The sequence below is a fragment of the Gopherus evgoodei genome, unplaced genomic scaffold, assembly GCF_007399415.2.
Source record: "Gopherus evgoodei ecotype Sinaloan lineage unplaced genomic scaffold, rGopEvg1_v1.p scaffold_81_arrow_ctg1, whole genome shotgun sequence".
NCBI classification, from domain to species: domain Eukaryota; kingdom Metazoa; phylum Chordata; order Testudines; family Testudinidae; genus Gopherus; species Gopherus evgoodei.
The window spans coordinates 177452-195646 of record NW_022060102.1 but is presented as its reverse complement, the minus strand read 5'-3'; the positions used below and the strand labels follow the sequence as shown (position 1 = coordinate 195646).

Sequence of the window (18195 nt, the reverse complement as noted above, 5' to 3'; positions counted from 1 at the left end):
ATGTTCAGGATTGTTCCCTGCAGATGTGGAATCATAATGGCAGATGTGACTCATGGCTTCCCTTCTATTCTGACTGACAACTGGCAGCAGGGCGCTCCCCAGTCTCACTTTCTCCTGAGTGTTCTCGTGAGATGCAGACCAAAACTGATCCCTTCCTCATTCCTCTGGGGAAGATTTTGGGGAAAATCAGCTCCTGATAGGTTTGATCTCTCCCACACATATTTTGGATTGTTCATCCCTTTTTCCATTCCTCTGAGATTTTCTTTCTTTCCTGTGCAGGTAATAATCTATGTCTGGATTCTCTCTGTCTCCCATCAGGTGATGAGATGGTGAGTGAGAGTGAGGAGGAGAAACGCCATCCGGAAGATGCAGAACAAGGAGAACCACATGGAACTTTATCAGGAAGATCCAAAGGGAATGTTTCTGGGAGTTGTGCACTCCCAGAGAAAACAAAAGCCTGTGAGACTCAGGGGAGGCCAGATGGAAACTTTAGTAGCCTCTCAGACCTTGTAACAAGGAACAGAATCAACTTGGAAGAGACACGCTACACATGCCATGAGTGTGGGAAAAGCTTCAAGCGACACTCACACCTTATCAGACATCAGACAATCCACACAGGTGAGAAACCTTATGGATGCTCTGAGTGTGGGAAATGCTTCAGTCAGAGCTCAAACCTTATCACACATCAGAGAACCCACACAGGAGAGATGCCTTATACGTGCACTGAGTGCGGGAAAAGCTTCAATCAGAGCTCACACCTTATCACACATCAGAGAATCCACACAGGAGAGAGGCCTTATACGTGCACTGAGTGTGGGAAAAGCTTCATTCACTGCTCTGTCTTTATCAGACATCACAGAATCCACACAGGAGAGAAGCCCTACACATGCTCTGAGTGTGGGAAAAACTTCACTCGGTGCTCTGCCCTTATCACACATCAGAGAATCCACACAGGAGAGATGCCCTACACATGCTCAGAGTGCGGGAAAAGCTTTAATCAGAGCTCTGCCCTTATGAGACATCGGAGAATCCACACAGGAGAGACGCCCTACACGTGCTCTGAGTGCGGGAAAAGGTTCAGTCGGCGCTCAAGGCTCGCTAGACATCAGAAAATCCACATGAGAGAGAATTGTAATAAATCCCTTGACTAGGGTTGGCCAAAACAATTTTTTAAAAAAATCACATTTGCTAATTCATATATAGTGATTTTGCATCATCTTCATCGTGGTCTCTCAGCTCCATCAGATCAGTTGCCTTCTTCTGCCTTTTGCAGCTTATCCTTCTTTGGGGTCAGTCCTATGATCTTTTCTATCAACTCCTTTCCTTTTGAGTCATAGGAGTGTGTATCCCTCCAGCCAGGAATGTTCATCAGTTCCAGGTTAGGGAGAGAGGTTTGATCCCACCAAGCTACACTGAGGCAAAAACTACCTGTGCCTTCCATCCACTAGGACTGTACATGGCGTTGGCTGCTCAAGTTAGTGATCTTGGTGTAAAAAGTTGTAGTGCAGATGCAGCCCAGGTGCAGTGGTTGGCATTAGCTTTCCCCTTGACCTGACCTAAACTCCATCACTGTTCCTAGTCTAAACTAACCCTGAGAATCACAGTTATCCTGTTCCCCCATTTCAAAGCCATTGTTAGACATTGAGTTCTCCCTTGGGGAACAAATTGTTTAATTCCCAGTTGCTCTGATGTTGCTTCAGGTTGTGCTGGAGAGCAGATATTTTTATTGTCATTTTCCACACTTAAAATATATTGAACTATAACAAAGAGCAGAAACAGGACAGGGATAAGGAAAAATGTCATCTCATCCATTGTAACAACAGACGTAGTTAGGGTAAGTCAGAGGGATTCCCTTATTCCCCATCACTATCCTTCAATCCATGCTAGAATCTAGGAATCCTTTTCCTTTCCCCAGTTGTGGGATGGGAGACTTCCAAAAGTGCTCCCTGTGCTATAAAAGCAGCAAAGAATCCTGTGGCACTTTATAGACTAACAGACGTTTTGGAGCATGAGCTTTCGTGGGTGAATACCCACTTCCTCAGATGCATGTCATGCATCTGAGGAAGTGGGTATTCACCCACGAAAGCTCATGCTCCAAAACGTCTGTTAGTCTATAAGGTGCCACAGGATTCTTTGCTGCTTTTACAGATCCAGACTAACACGGCTACCCTCTGATACCTGTGCTATAGTACATGTTTAAGCTCAGAGAATAAACCCCAAATATTCCCTGAGTTTTGCTTTTTGAATTCTGTATTTCCGATTACTTCAAGCCTGGGCATTGTGATTATTTACCAGTTTCTCTAGCACTGTTCCTACCACTGTTTCTGTAACATATTTTGTTTTTTATGGGACAGGGTTGTTATTCCGTTGCCTAACTCGAACCTGGAAGGCCAGGGTGTCTGTTTTCTCTGGCCCCTCCCCACAGACAAATCTGACAGGGTTGAACTTGCCTGGAGCAAACAAAAAGCTCCACCAGTCACACACACAAAGCAGATAGACACACACAAGAAGCAGAAGAAACTGAATTATTTGAGCTATCGACATTTCCACTTTCCCACAGCATGTTAGTTCTGAAGCTTGTTTTAATTTGTTTATTTTCTTGGAACCAGAACTAGGGAAAGAGAATACTGGAGTCAGTGGAATTACAGCAGGAAGGGATAAGTCTCATGATTCGTCACTAACCAAAGGCTTTGTAAACAGAGCGATAATTATCAGAGGGGTAGTCATGTTAGTCTGGATCTGTAAAAGCAACAAAGAATCCTGTGACACCTATAGACTAGCAGACGTTTTGGAGCATGAGCTTTCGTGGGTGAATACCCACTTGGTCAGATGCATGCATCTGACCAAGTGGGTATTCACCCATCAAAGCTCATGCTCCAAAACGTCTGTTAGTCTATAAAGAACGATAATGTTACTGAATGGTCTGGCTAACCCTGCAGTTAGAAACAATAAGCTCTATGGGTGGTAAATTGACAGAGGCTCTGCTGCTGATCATGAAATAGCAGCTGTTGAAAGGTAATGTGCTTCTATTTCAATGCCTCTGGAAGTATAGAATACAATGATCTGTGTTAAAGGAAAGTTGCCATTTCTCAGAGCCCCAATTTCTATTGTGTGTGTACAGGAAGGTTTGAATGTGTAGCAGGTAGTTTGGTAAAGCTTAGCTATTGTATGTGTGTAACAGGCTCCTGCCCACCTCCACCAGAGGTTTCAGTCACATACTATGGCAACTTACTGAATGTCACGCAAATTAGTCCATTCCTCCCCATAGTCAGTCTCTGACCGGAATGTTAGAATGAAGCAGAGAACTGGGAAAGTATCACAGTAGGAATACATTAAAAAGTGGGATTAATCAGAGCTGGGGTGCAGACAGAGCCTATTCTACAGCTGGTGAAGTGACAGGGACACACTCCCACTAGTGCTGGCTCTGAAATAACAGCAGAAGCAGATCAAAGAGAATGAGCTCCTGTGGGAGCTGTGGGCAGCTGCCCTGTCAGTGCACCACTGACCTGGCAGGTGTTACACAAAACACAGCACTTCCCCTCTGGAAGAGAAACACTTCCTCCCACTGCCACCACTTCATTATATTGTCCATGGGGCTGTTTGTCCTGCAGGACTTGGATCTCTTCGGGTGGTCCATGGTGATTCATAAAAGAGCCATTAGGGGAGCAGGAGTCATTCCAATGGAAATCTCTTCACTTCTTTCTCAGTGTTACCTTCTTAGCCCTGGCTTTGGAGATGACCTTCGCCTTTTCTTGTCTTGATTTTAGGTAGGATTTTGATCACCTTCTGAGGCGTGGCAATTTAGAACATTTGAAGGCTTTTCTCTGCCCTTTTGTTCCCCCCTGCAGTCAGTACATTCTAGACATGGGCATGGTGACCTTCCTGAGGATCTTGACAGCTTTAGCCAGCTTCTTGGGGGCTATTTTCCTGCTCACAGCCACTGTCTTCTTCTCATGACTTGTCCTGGGGGCCCAGCTGCTGGTTAAATGGGAAGGAGCCAAAGTGCTGGTGACTTTGTCCTGCACCAAGTTGCCTTTGTTCGTCAGACTCCTGAACCCCAGCTGGATGTGGCTCTTGTTCTTCTGCACAGCACAGCCCTGGAGAAGAGGGATCTGCAAATGTACATTCCTATGATCCCTTTGTTTAATGGATGAAAACATAAACTAGACACTTAGAGGATTGGAACTGATTTCAGCTGATGGACAGGTTTGCTAGGTTTTTGTGCATTTGGACAGTGAAATGTTCAGTGTTTACCTTCATTTCAAGCATCCCCGTACAGTGGAGCTCCTGAACATAGTGGAGAATGGAAATCAGTATCTTTTCCCTTTTTTCAAAAATAAAAATAAAAAAATAAGAGGCTTTATAGAGGGCACTAGGATTTGAAGCAAGGACCACTTGATCTGCAGTCAAACACTACCACTGAGCTATACCTCCATGAGAGCAAATACTTTCCCCATTGTAGCTGAAGCACATCAATGATTCCAATAGCAGGGGCAGGTTCTCTCTGGGGCACAGAGATTTTTTGGGAAGTTGGTGGCTCCTTTTTTTCCTCACCACAGAGTAAACTCAGCTTTTTATTCCATGGTACATGTTTTATGGACTAACAGCAGCAGCTTGAAGAAAGAGGAGAGTGAATATCTCACTGTTAGAGATGAAGGTGGCCATGTCCCCTCTGTCTGACCGTTGCCATTGCAGGAGAGAAGGTTTCAATGGAATTGAATGCCCTGGCTCAGACTAGAGACACAGAAAGGTTTTGCTGTTCATTGAACGGCAAAGGAAATTGTGTCTGTATGTGAAGCTGAGGAGGGACATGAAATGCCCACGGTGGCGCAATGCCTTAAGCTAAGGCAGGAGGGTGAAGGAATGGGGCTGAGGAATGACTGAAGTGGACTCACCTGGGATTGAAATGACATTTGTTTGTGTCGGGTAGTGAGAAATGTGACATGAATTCAGATGCAGAGTTGAGACTTCTTTAGCTCCTTGTAGAACTTGAACTTGAATTCCCAGAAGGGAGAAAGGGAAAGTCTGGGGCTGCCGTTAGTCCCTGGCTGGAGCAGTGTATAAAAAAGGCTCCAGAGAGGCAGCTGGCAATTACAGGCCACTAAGGCTAACTTCAGTACCAGGCACATTGGGTGAAATTGTAGAGCCCAATTATTAGACACATAGCTAAAGAGTCTTTGTTGGCTGTAGCGTGGTGGCTACTCTCTCCTGCCCTACGGGTGTTGAAACAGCCCAGAAGAGGGCTGTGGCTGGGGCAAGAAGCCTGGGCTGACTGAGGAAAGTAGGCTCAGCTGTGGCCATGCCCCAATCAGGTCCAACTGGCCCCTATAAGAAGCTGTGAGCCAGAAGCCCAGTCAGTCTCCCTCTGCTTGTAATGAGAGAAGGGCCTAGCTGCAGGGACCTAAGCAAGACATCTAGCTTGGGAGCAGGGCTGGGGAAGGGCCAGAGGAGCTGGGAGCTCGTGCCTGGAAAACCCCAGGCTGCAGGCCTGACTATAGGCTGAATAGGTGTAGGGTTGCAATGGGGCAGCCCATGGGGAAGCAGAGGTGGCAGGTCCAAACCCCTTTGCCTGTGATGAGTGGCTCATACTGCAGTCTGGCCCAGTGAATGGGGGCTAGATGAAGACTGGGCAGTAGCCAAGACTGAAGTGAAGTAGGGATAGTGGGTGGGGGTTCCCGTGAAAGGGGGAGACCCAGAACTGTGGGGATAGTACCAGGGTAAAAGGGGCACCGGGATCCTGGGAGGGTCAGGGGGCGAGTTGTGGTAAGGGAGATCACAGGCCTGCAGATGGTACGTTGATGGCTGGAGAGCTAATTCCCAAGATAACCAGCAGGAGGCGCCACCAGGTGAGTCTGCCACCTCTTACATTGGGGAAGAATGAACATGGTTTTTGTAAAGGAAAATCATGCCTCACAAATCTACTATAATTCTTTGGGAGAGTCTAGAAGCATGTGGATAAAGGTGAGCCCGTGGATATAGTTGTCATAAACGGATAAGTAAGAGTTAATAAAACAGAAGTACTTCATATCTCTTTTACCTGTAAAGGGTTAACAAGATCTGTGAGCCTGGCTGTCACCTGACCAGAGGACGAAACGGGACAGGATACTTTCAAATCTTGAGGGAGGGAAGTTTTTGTGTGTGCTGTTAGAATTTGGTTGTTCACTCTGGGGGCTCAGAGGAACCAGATGTGCAACCTGGTTTCTCTCCAATCTCTCCGATACAGGCTCTTATAAGTTCGGAATAGTGAGTACTAGGTAGATAAAGTGAGTTAGGCTTATGTTTGTTTTCTTTATTTGCAAATGTGTATTTGGCTGGGACGAGTTCAAATGTGTATTTGGCTGAAAGGAGTTCAAATTGGTATTTTGCTGAAAAGATTTTAATTTGTACTTGTATACTTAGGCTGGGAGGGTATTCCCAGTATCTATAGCTGAAAGACCCTGTACCTGTTCCATTTTAAATTTACAAAAAAATATTTAACTGTTTTTCTCTCTTTAATTAAAATTTTTTCTTGTTTAAGAACCTGATTGTTTTTTTTAATCTGATGAGACCCCAGAGGACTGGGTCTGGATTCACCAGGGACTTGGTGGGGAGAAAGGAGGGAAGGGGGAGAGAGAGGTTAATTTATCTCTGTGTTAGGTTTAATTTCTCTCTCAGGGAGAGTCTGGGAGGGGGAAAGAGAAGGAGGGGGAAGGTGAATTTTCCTCTCTGTTTTGTGATTCAAAGAGTTTGAATCACAGTGGTCTTCCAGGGTAACCCAGAGAGGGGAAGCCTGGGAGAGGCAACGGTGGGGAAAAGGGTTTACTTTCCTTGTGTTAAGATCCAGAGGATCTGGGTCTTGGGGTTCCCTGGGCAAGGTTTTGGGGGGACCAGAGTGTACCAGACACTGGAATTCCTGGTTGGTGGCAGCGCTACAAGTACTAAGCTGGTAATTGAGCTTAGAGGAGTTAATGCTGGTACCCCATCTTTTGGACGCTAAGGTTCAGAGTGGGGAATTATACCATGACAATAGTATACTTCAATTTTCAGAAAACCTTTGACAAAGTCTCTCCCCAAAGGCTCTGAAGCAAGATGAGGTAAGATTGAACGTCCGCCCCGGGATAGGTAACTGGTTCAAAGGCAAGAAAGAAAGGGTCTGATTTTCCAGAATGGAGAGAGGTAAATAGTGGTGTTCCTCCGGGGTCTATTCTGGGACCGGCACTGTTCAACATACTCCTAAGTGATCTGGAAAAAGGGGTAAACAGTGAGGTGGCAACATTTGCAGATGATACAAAGCAACTCAAGTTAGTTATGTCCGAAAGAGAGTGCAAAGAGTGACAAAGGGATCTCACCAAAGTGAGTGATTGGGCAGCAAAAAGGCAGATGAAATTCAATGTGGATAAATGCAAAGTAATGCACATGGGAAAACATGATTCCAATTCTACATCTAAACTGATGGGGTCTAAATTAGCTCTTCAAGTTAAGAAAAAGATCTTGGCGTCACTGCGGACAGTTCTCTGAAAACATCTACTCAATGTGCATCGGCAGTCAAAAAAGCGAACAAAATGTTGGGAAGTCATTAGGAAAGGAATGAATACCAAGACACAAATATAACATTGCCTGTCTATAAATCCATGGTGTGCCCACATCTTGAATAGTGGAGCTGATCCCCCCCCCCAAAGATATCGGAATTCGAAAGGTACAGAAAAGGGCAACCAAAATGATTAGGAATCTTGAACAGCTTCCATGTGAGGTGAGATTAATAAAACTGAGGAGAGTTTTCAGCTTGGAAAAGAGTTGACTAAGGCGGGGCTAGGATAGAGGTCTATAAAACGATGGGTTTGGAGAAAGTAAATAAGGACCTTTCAGAGGGGTAGCTATGTTAGTCTGGATCTGTAAGGAAGTGCTATTTACTCCTCATAACATAAGAACTAAGGGTCATCCGATGAAATGAATAGGCGGCAGTTTTAAAACAAACCAAAGGAAGTATTTCTTCACCCAACACACAGTCTCATAGACTCTAGGACTGGAAGGGACCTCGAGAGGTCATCGAGTGCAGTCCCCTGCCCTCATGGCAGGACCAAATACTGTCTAGACCATCCCTAAAAGACATTTATCTAACCTACTCTTAAATATCTCCAGAGATGGAGATTCCACAACTTCCCTAGGCAATCTATTCCAGTGTTTAACTACCCTGACAGTTAGGAACTTTTTCCTAATGTCCAACCTAAATCTCCCTTGCTGCATTTTAAGCCCATTGCTTCTTGTTCTATCATTAGAGGCTAAAGTGAACAAGTTTTCTCTCTCCTCCTGATGACACCCTTTTAGATACCTGAGAACCTGGGGAAACTCTGTCAGAGAATGTTGTGAGGATCAAGACTATAACAGGGTCCACCAAAGAACTAGATAAGTTGATGGAGGATGGGTCCATCATTGGCTGTTAGCCAGGACGGGCAAGGATACAAAACCATGCTCTTGAAGTGTCCCTAGCCTCTGTTTGCCGGAAGCTGGGAATGGGCAACAGGGGATGGATCACTTGATGATTCCCTTGTGGGCACCTGGCATTGGCCACTGTGGGAGGATAGGATTCTGGGCTGGCTGGACCACTGGTCTGATCCAGTATGGCTGTTCTTATGACCAATAGAGGGCAGTCCCCACCTGAAATATTTATATTTGGTGCACTGAAAGGGCTAACTTTCCAAAGCTGATCAAAATGATCAGTGAAAGAGTTTTGGAGAAAACACTAAACAGAACAATGTAAATGAAAATTGGGAGATATTGTTTGAGGACTTGTTTGATGGGCCATAAGCCATGTTGCATAATTAGCTGAACTTGCAATGGCCTTTCACTCAACTCCCTGACATTTCTCCATCTGCAGATGTGGTAACTGTTTGGATCTAGATTTTAAATCAATTACAACACAACAGGTTGGGCTAAAAACTGTGGTGCAGATATTTGTGTTCACACTGAAGTCTAGGTTCTGAAACCCTCACTCCTCATGGGGCCTCAGAGGTTGAGATCAAGCCCCTATATCTGCACTGTAATTTTATAGTCTTGCACCCCAAGCCCCATAAGCCTGAGTCAGCTAGCCGGGCTTTGAGACAGGTGACCTCGGTGTTTTAATCACAGTGTAGACATAACATTAGCCTACGTCTCCAGTGCAATGAAACATCAGGACTGGCCTGTGTTGGATTCATCAGGGTCATGCGGCTTGGGCTGTAAAGTTGCACTGTCCGTGTCTCGGCTCAGGCTCAGTCCCCTGCTCTAGGAGCCCAGAAGGTTGGGAGGGAGTTTAGCAAGTGGAAATGGTAAAACCGCAGTGAAGTATTACCCTGGACTCATGGCATTCCTCCATTGGTCTGTCTGCTTTGGGGCAGGGGCAGAAACACGTCCTGCTGCATTCGTTATTTCAAAGGACGGTTTAGGATTTTCATTTTCACGGTGCACAAAATGAGACTCAATCCTCGGTATAAATGAAACAAGCTGCCCACAGATTCTGGCAGCCACAATGAGCATTTGGTGTGAGAGCTCAGATCTGCCTCTGTCCCAGAAGGAGGGGGTTGTCTGTGAGGGGACTGGACCACTGACCTATCAGCTCCTAATTCCCAAACTTTCAGTAACTCTATCCTCAGTGCCTGTGAGTATAATTAAACCATAAGAAAAACCACACTAGGCTAGACCGAAGGTCCATCTAGCTCTGAATCTTGTCTTCTGACAGTAGCCAACACCAGGTGCCCCAAAAGCAACTCAGGAAGGTACCAGTGGAACTTGAACCTCGGATCTCCTGTATACAAAACAGTGGTTTTAGCCAGCTAAACCTGGTGCCTACAGTTGCTGAAGGGCTCATGTCTGCACACACCTGCCTCTGCCAACTTCCGTCTGAGCCTGACAAGCTTTGTTTGTGTTTGGATTCAGTAAAGCAGAGGAGCAGATGAAGTTTTACTCCTAAGTTCTTTGGACAGGTCTACAGTACAAAATTAGATCGGTGTAACTACATTACTCAGGGGTGTAAAAAACTTATCTCCCCAAGCAATGCAGTTATATCAACCTAATCCCGGTGCAGATAGCGCTGTGTCAATAGGAGGGCTTCTCCCATCAACATAGCTTGGGGAGGGGCTTGGTTAATGAAGACCCAGAGAATAGGTGGCCCATGACTCTTGCATTTGGGGAGACTGGGTGTGAGTGCTGGAAGCTCCCTAGAATTGGAGGGCCCATTGGTGCCCAGACCATGGCACTGCCCCCCCACATTTTTGTCCGCTCTCTGAGGCCCCACCTGTGCTCCCCACTTGCTACTGTTTGGCCACTTCCCACCCCCGCTCTTCCTCTTTGGCTGAGGACTGCTGGTCCACCTTTCACTCGCTCCTCTCTTCCCACAAGGCTTTTCTGCTTGTGCCTCTCCACTCCCTACCGCAAGGTCTGCCCACCAGCCGCCATCGCCACCTCTGACCTATCCCTGCAACCCACCCTGCCAACCACCCACAAGTCTCTGCCCCTCCCCTGAGACCCACCTTGCCAACCACCCACACCTCTCTGCCCCTCTCCTGAGACCCACCCTGCTCACCGCTCACACCTCTGCCACTCCCCCGAGACCTGCCCTGCCCACCACTCACATCTCTGCCCCTCCCCTGAGACCTACCCTGCCCACCTCTTTCTTCAGTCATCTGTTGTTATTCCATGAAACATCAAGAATGGAATAAAAAGATGAGTTTACTCCAGGGTGAGGAAAGAAAGGAGCCACCAACCCCCTGGCATTGCTGCTTTAGTTAAAGTGTTTTAACTAAACAGCTATTGAATGTCCTCCCTATGCCCCTTGTGTCCCCAGAACACATCCATGCTAGCAGTTCTTGGATGGCAACAGAGAGCAGTGCACTGTGAGTAACTATCCCACCGTGCAACTGGCTGCAGGGTGTTTTGGGAAGGGTTTGCAATGCCTCATGGGCTGGTACAGCATCACAATATGCAGGTTTCTCTATCTCACCGTTCCATGGGCATCTTACTAGATTACCAGCTGCTTTTCAACTACAGTGTGCGTGGCGGGGTAGAGACTGTTTGTGTGTGGGGAGAGACAGTGTATGTGTTGGAGAAGAGTGAGTGTGTTGAGCGACGTAGGAGCAAATCATTATTATCCCTACTTGAAAGAGGGAGAAGCTGTCTGAGAAAGGAGAATTGACTTGTCTGAGATCACACAGCCAGTCAGTGACAGAGTTGGGAATAGGACCCAAGAGCCCTGATTTTCAAACTAACCATCGGATCTTGAATTTCAGACATTGAATGACCTGAGTAAAGTGCTCTCAGATGAGCTCCAGACCAACAACAGTGACAGTAATTATTCAGCAAGTATTTGAGGAGAACTGCAATGTTAGAGAGAATCATGAACTGCTCAGAGACAATTAATGCAGAGAAGCAGCAAAATTCATCAAACATAGAACTGGTTCTGACTTATTTCCTTGGTCTTATTATGCTCCATCTCTTTACTGCAGGGGAGACCTGCTCCTCCTGCCAGGCTAAGCCCACAGGGAGATTTTTCAGCCTCCCCAGTAATAAAGTCTCTGAACAAAATGCTAGAAAGGAGCAGAAGCAAAGGGGCTGGGCAGGCTCCATAGGGACACTGACTCCTCCCTTCCCCTCCTGTTCGGCCATATCCTGTTTCTGGCAGAGATCAGCAACTCCCTCTCCACCGCAGAGGCAGCCATGTCGGTGGGCTCCCCCAAACAGCACCTACTAACTACCACCCACATTGGGGGACTGACACAGGACAGCAAATTCCCACATACATAAGGACAAATTGCTGCAGATGAAATGCGCTGGGTTCATATCCCAAATCGGAATTTAAGAATTCTTAAGAATTATGGAGAAAATAGGACAAAATAAGAGACTAGAGAGTCAACAATTTTAGGGAAAACGAGGGAATTTCCTTGGATTTTCTAGCCACATGTGGAGAGGGGAGAGAAGGGAAAGAACTAGAGAGAATTGTTATCAGGTTTTGAGATGGAAAGAAATGGCACAAACAGGAAAAGGATGCAAGTAGATAACCCCCGTGACCATAGGTGTGCGCAGCACATTTCATTAGGGTGTGCACCAAGGGAGCCCCACCCCATCCACTGCCTCCCACTTCCTGCCCCCTGGCTGCCCCCCTCAGAACCCCCAATGCCCCCCACTCCTTGTCCCCTGACTGCCCCCTTCTGGGACCCTGCCCCTAACTGCCCTGCAGGACCCAACCCCCTATCTAAGCCTCTCTGCTCCTTGTCCCCTGACTTCCCCCTCCTGATACCCTCCCGCTGTATCTGCCTCCCTAGAACCGTGCCCCCTACCTGTCCCCCAACCCTTATCCACACCCCCCGACTCCAGACAGACCTCTGGGACTCCCACTCCTATCCAACCGCTCCCTGCTCCCTGACAGGACCCCCAGAACTCCCAACCCATCCAACTCCCTCAGCTGCCTGTCTGCCCGACACCGCTCCACCACCCGACAGGCACCCCCCGAGCCCTCAACCCAAACAACCCCCCTGCTTCTTGTCCCCTGACCGCCCCCTCCAGAGACCCCCTGACCCACTAATCACCCCCCCAACTATCCAACCCCCCCACCTCCTGGCAGCCCTGTCTCGTGGCTGCTCCCACCCACACACTCATGGTGGTCTTTTGCCACATTTTCTATCTTTCCTACCCATCGGAATAGCTTGCTTTTGGGCTCTTAATAGCGTCCCTTTGAAAAACTGCCAACTCTCCTCAGTTGTTTTTTCCCCTCGGTCTTGATTCCCATGGGACTTTACCTATCAGCTCCCTGAGCTTACCAAAATCCGCCTTCCTGAAATCAATTGTCTCTATTTTTCTGTACTCCCATCTACCCTTCCTTTGAATTGCAAACTCCATGATTTCATGATCACTTTCACCCAAGCTTCCTTCTACTTTCAAATTCTCAACGAGTTCCTCCCTATTTGTTAAAATCAAGTCTAGAACAGCTTTCCCCCTAGTAGCTTTTTCAACTTTCTGAAATAAAAAGTTGTCTGCAATGCAGTCCAGGAACTTATTGGATAGTCTGTGCCCTGCGATGTTATTTTCCCAACATATATCTGGATAGTTGAAGTCCCCCATCACCACCAAATCTTGAGCTTTGGATGATTTTGTTAGTTGTTTGAAAAAAACCTCATCCACCTCTTCCGCCTGATTAGGGTGCCTGTAGTAGACTCCCAGCACGACATCACCCATGTTTTTTACCCCTTTTAGCCTAACCCAGAGACTCTCAACACTTCCATCTCTTATGTCCATCTCCACCTCAGTCCAAGTGTGTACATTTTTAATATATAAGGCAACACCTCCTCCCTTTTTCCCCTTTCTATTCTTCCTGAGCAAACTATACCCATCCACACCAACATTCCAGTCGTGTGTATTATCCCACCAAGTTTCAGTAATGCCAACAATGTCATAGTTGTATTTATTTATTAGCACTTCCAGTTCTTCCTGCTTATTACCCATACTTCTTGCATTTGTATATAGGCATCTAAGATACTGGTTTGATCCTACCTCCCAGCTTTGCCCTGACCCTCCTTTCTCTCTGCCATTATAGCCCACGCTCCCTCCTGTTTCCAACCCATCTCCCAGGTCTTGTTCCCCACTTACCTGTGGGGTTTGCTCACCTGTCCCCGTCGAACCTAGTTTAAAGCCCTCCTTACTAGGTTAGCCAGTCTGTGCGCAAATAAGGCCTTTCCCCTCCTCGAAAGGTGAACGGCATCTCCGCCTAGCAGTCCTTCCTCGAATAGCATCCCGTTGTCGAGGAAGCCAAAGCCCTCCTGGTGACACCATCTTCGCAGCCAGGTATTCACCTCCACGATGCATCTGTCTCTGCCCGGGCCCCTACCTTCGACAGGAAGAATCGAAGAGAATACCACCTGCGCTCCAAACTCCTTAACCCGTACTCCCAGAGCCCTGTAGCCACTCTTGATCTGCTCAGTGTCACACCTCACAGTATCATTTGTGCCCACATGGATGAGTAGCATGGGGTAGTAGTCAGAAGGCCGGATAATCCTCGACAATGCCTCTGTAGCATCTCGGATACGGGCCCCTGGCAGGCAGCATACCTCCTGGGATGAACGGTCAGGGCGACAGATGGGTGTTTCCATCCCCCTCAGCAGAGAGTCTCCAACCACCACTACCCTACGTTTCTTATTATCAGTGGTGGCAGCAGACCTCCCAGCCTTAGGGGTACGAGGCTTCCCCTCCTTAACTGTTGGGGGTGATTCCTTCTCTCCTGTATCAAGAAGAGCATAACGGTTATCTATTACCACAGCAGGAGGGTTTGCAGCAGGGGTGGAGCACTAAGACTAAGGGGTGGACTAAGAATAACAATAAGAGGAAAGGCCGAATATGGAAAACTGATTGTTCAGCTTGCTTTTGACCTGCATCATATTTTGCAATATATTCCAAATAAGGTAATTAATGTGCAACCTATGTGTCATTGTTTGTGGTTTTAAGCTTTAAAAGTCTTGTGTGATTTTTAGCTCAGGGGGAGAGTATTCCAATAGCTGTCACCCCCTGCACGCTTGTAACCAAGAAAAGAGCCTCAGGCTGAGCTGATTCAAAATCAATCCTGTGGTCGTTTTCCACAACAGCTTCAAGAGGTCCCTGTGATGGAATGTAAATGTCTTCTTCACACCTTCCCCCTGCAGGAGAATGGCTGTTTGACCAGCTGTTTGCCTTGCTGTCTCTGAGGAAATGGTCTGTGGGTGTTCCCCAGAACTGTAACTTTTTCAGTAATATCATACTGTAAAATCTCATAACTTTACATACAGTCTTACAGCACATTTTAACAGGAGGATAATATCCAGTAGGTTATGGGTTTTCAAATGATACCTCAGAAGCCATACTGTGTACAAAATTGATCATAATTTTCTAGAAGAGTGAACACAGGGGTACAGACTGACACAGTGTCTGTGTGTGTGCTCCCAGCAGATATGTGGGTATTTCAATCCCTCTAAGCATAGTTTTTGGCATCTTCACGGACCTGGAAATTCACTGGTTTCCAAGTGTGACACTGTATGGAATTGTGAGACACTTTGGTATTAATAATAAAATAATAAAATCTGATAAAATTGCAATGAATCGGGCTAGATATGCCATGAAAGGTGTCAGTGAAAATGTTATGATTTTCCAAGTATGATCATTTTGTTTCTATGTTTCGATCACCTTTGTATTGTGAGTTATAGATATGTAGGGTATATCTGTATTTCCAGACTTGGGCAGTGTTTCTGGGTGACACCTCCAGACATATTGGCATCAACACTGCCTAGCCTGTTTGATGGCCCATTGAGGGTCATCAGCTGTACAATGAGCCCATGGAAAGGACCAAGGGGATACACCTATTGAGTCAGTAAGACATTCCCGGGTAAGCCTGTGTAATGAGAACTCCAAGGCTTTTCCATGCCATGTGCTGTGAATCTTGTGTTTGGGACACAGGAAGAACAAGCCACATAGCAAAAGGAATATAAAGCGCAGCTGCATCATCTCCGTTTTGTCATCAATCCTCCTTCCTGCCTCTGGAGCAACTTCTCTACAAACTGAACCCTGGAACAAAGGACTGAATGAGCCATCCAAGCTGTGGATGTGTTCCCGACAGACTTTCACACCGGCAACTCACTAATACTGCTAAGAACCTGATCTATCCATTTTGGAATGTATCTGACTGCTTTCCCATTTCACTTCATTCTATCTTATTTCGTTTAATCCTTTAGTTTAGATGCTAAAGGATTGGCTGGGAGTGTGGTATTTTGGGTAAGATCCAAACCTATACTGACCTGGTAACGTGGCTGACCTTTGGGGTCAGAAGATCATTTTGTTTATGTGAGCAGTTTTTAAATAACCTCTCACTGTGCTGGATCTAGGTGCTGACTGGGAGTCAGAGAACTGGGATGCAATAAAGGGGGCTGTGTGATTTCTTTTTTCAGCTTCTCGATAACCTGTGTGGGTGATCTCTTTTTCAGCCTGCCCTGATCTTGGCATTTTCAGTGAGAACTAGCCCAGGCACACCAGGTCACACTAAGTATTACAGTTAATTTAATAGAATGTTTTTTATGAAAAAGTTTGATGAAATCAACGGAACTCCTTTGTTTTCTTTCATCTGAGCAGGGTTCCCAGTTTCCAAACCTGATGTGATCTCCCAGCTGGAACAAGGGGAAGAGCCATGGGTCCCAGACCTCCAGGGCTCTGAGGAAAGGGAGATCCTGAGAGCTCTCCGCACAGGTGAGAAAACATTAAACCAACTCAGAATCTGTAAGTGCCTGAAGGAAACATCTGGTATGCCCAGCAAAGCCCTTGGGAGGTCTCTCAGTTCATTATTGTCCCTAGCAGGGGTTGTATCCTCAGGGTAAATATAGCTCATGGCTTCCTGTAGATCCTAGGAGACACCAGGCATTAGCTTCTTCCCTTCCCCCTGCGTATTTGGATGGGATGTGAAGGCTGAATTCATCCCCCTCCTCTGTCCTATTTAGGGGAAAAGTTTGGGGGAGTTCAGATCCTGATTTTTATTTGACCTGTCTTCAGCACTTGTTTTGGTTTGGTCTTCCCCTTTCCATCCCTGTTTTGAGGTTTCTGTCTCTATCGCAGCAGGTGATGCAATGACATGTGAGAAAGAGGAGCAGAATTATCAGCAGGGAAATGTTGAGCAAGTGGATAAACACAGAGCATTATCGCAAAGTTCGAAAAGGAATGTGTCCAGGAGTAATGAGCAGGGAAACTCCTTTGAGATTCAGCACAGACCAGAAAGAGAGCAAGGAAACCAGGCAGGGGAGAAATTGGGTAAATGTATTTCCTCTCAGGGAACTCAGAAGGTCCTCATGGAAACCACAACACACTAGGAAATCCTTAGGCAAAAGAGAAAAAATACATGCACTAAGTGTGAGAAAAACTTCATTCACAGATCAAGCCTTTCTGTTCATCTGAGTATCCACACAGGGGAGAGGCCCTACGAATGCCGTGAGTGTGGGAAGACCTTCAAAAGCAGCTCAGACCTTTCTAAACATCGGAGAATCCACACAGGGGACGGGCCCTGCGAATGCTGTGATTGTGGGAAAGCCTTCACTCATAGATCAACTCTTTCTGTGCATCAGAAAATCCACACAGATGAGAGGCCCTATGAATGCCGTGAGTGTAGGAAAAGCTTCACTCACAGATCAGCCCTTTCTAGACATCAGAGGATCCACACAGGTGAAACACCCTATGAATGCAGTGAGTGTGGGAAAACCTTCAATAACAGCTCAAACTTGATTACCCATTAAAGAATTCACACAGGGGAGAGGCCGTATAAATGTTGTGAGTGTGGGAAAACCTTCACTCGCAGATCAGGCCTTTCTGTTCATCAGATTATCCACACAGATGAGAGGCCCTATGAATGCCGTGAGTGTGGGAAAAGCTTTATTACCAGCTCAGCCCTTTCTAGACATCAGAGGATTCACACAGGTGAAAGACCCTTTGAATGCAGTGAGTGTGGGAAAACCTTCAATCGCAGCTGAAACCTTATTACCCATCAAAGAATTCACACAGGGGAGAGGCCGTATACATGCTGTGAGTGTGGAAAATGCTTCATTAAGAGTTCGGCCCTTTCTGAGCATCAGAGAATCCACACAGGGGAGAGGCCCTACGAATGCTGTGAGTGTGGGAAAACCTTCTCTTGGTTCTCAGCCCATGTTAGCCATCAGAGAATCTGCAAGTGAGATCAACATTGTAACAATCTCTAGGGCTATCAAGACTTTCTTTTCTTTAATACTTTTCCTGATTCCCACCCACATAGTAACTTTTAAAGCTCTTTGAACTGTTTGCAGCACCATTATCCCTCAGCTTGTCCAGATGAGTGGCCCATTTTTGCCTTTTGCAGTTCGCCCTCTTTTGAGATGGACCTATTTGTCCTTTCTATTGTCCCACAAGTAATTTGAGTGTGCCCTTCCTATGAGGAACCAGGGAACGTTACATTTGTACCATTCCTCCTATTGCAAAGTTACTGTTAGTCACCAATGATACAGATTGTATCATTGCCAGTTGTTCTCACGTTGCTCTGGGATGTGCTGAAGAGCAGTTATATTGGGAATTTTTCAAATTAGATGTAAATGAAGAGGAGTAGGGGCAGGAAAAAAAGTATAATTTCAGCTTCCGTGACACTGGAAGGAGATGGGGTGACTCAAAGATTCCCTCCTTCCCCTTCACTGCAGAACTGTTACCTTTTGCCTGGGCCAT

At 46.5% G+C, this 18195-nt stretch overlaps 1 protein-coding gene and 1 pseudogene across 1 annotated transcript; both read left to right on the top strand.

Annotated features, from left to right (window-relative positions):
* Positions 1–755: 755 nt before the first annotated feature.
* Positions 756–1490, top strand: LOC115643989 (zinc finger protein 3-like; the record flags this gene model as incomplete). Its single annotated transcript, XM_030548045.1, has 1 exon — positions 756–1490. A coding segment is annotated over one exon (396 nt), but the record flags the coding sequence as incomplete, so codon positions are not given.
* Positions 1491–17141: 15651 nt separating this feature from the next.
* On the top strand, positions 17142–17693 carry LOC115643987 (annotated as a pseudogene).
* The last annotated feature ends 502 nt before the right edge of the window (positions 17694–18195 follow it).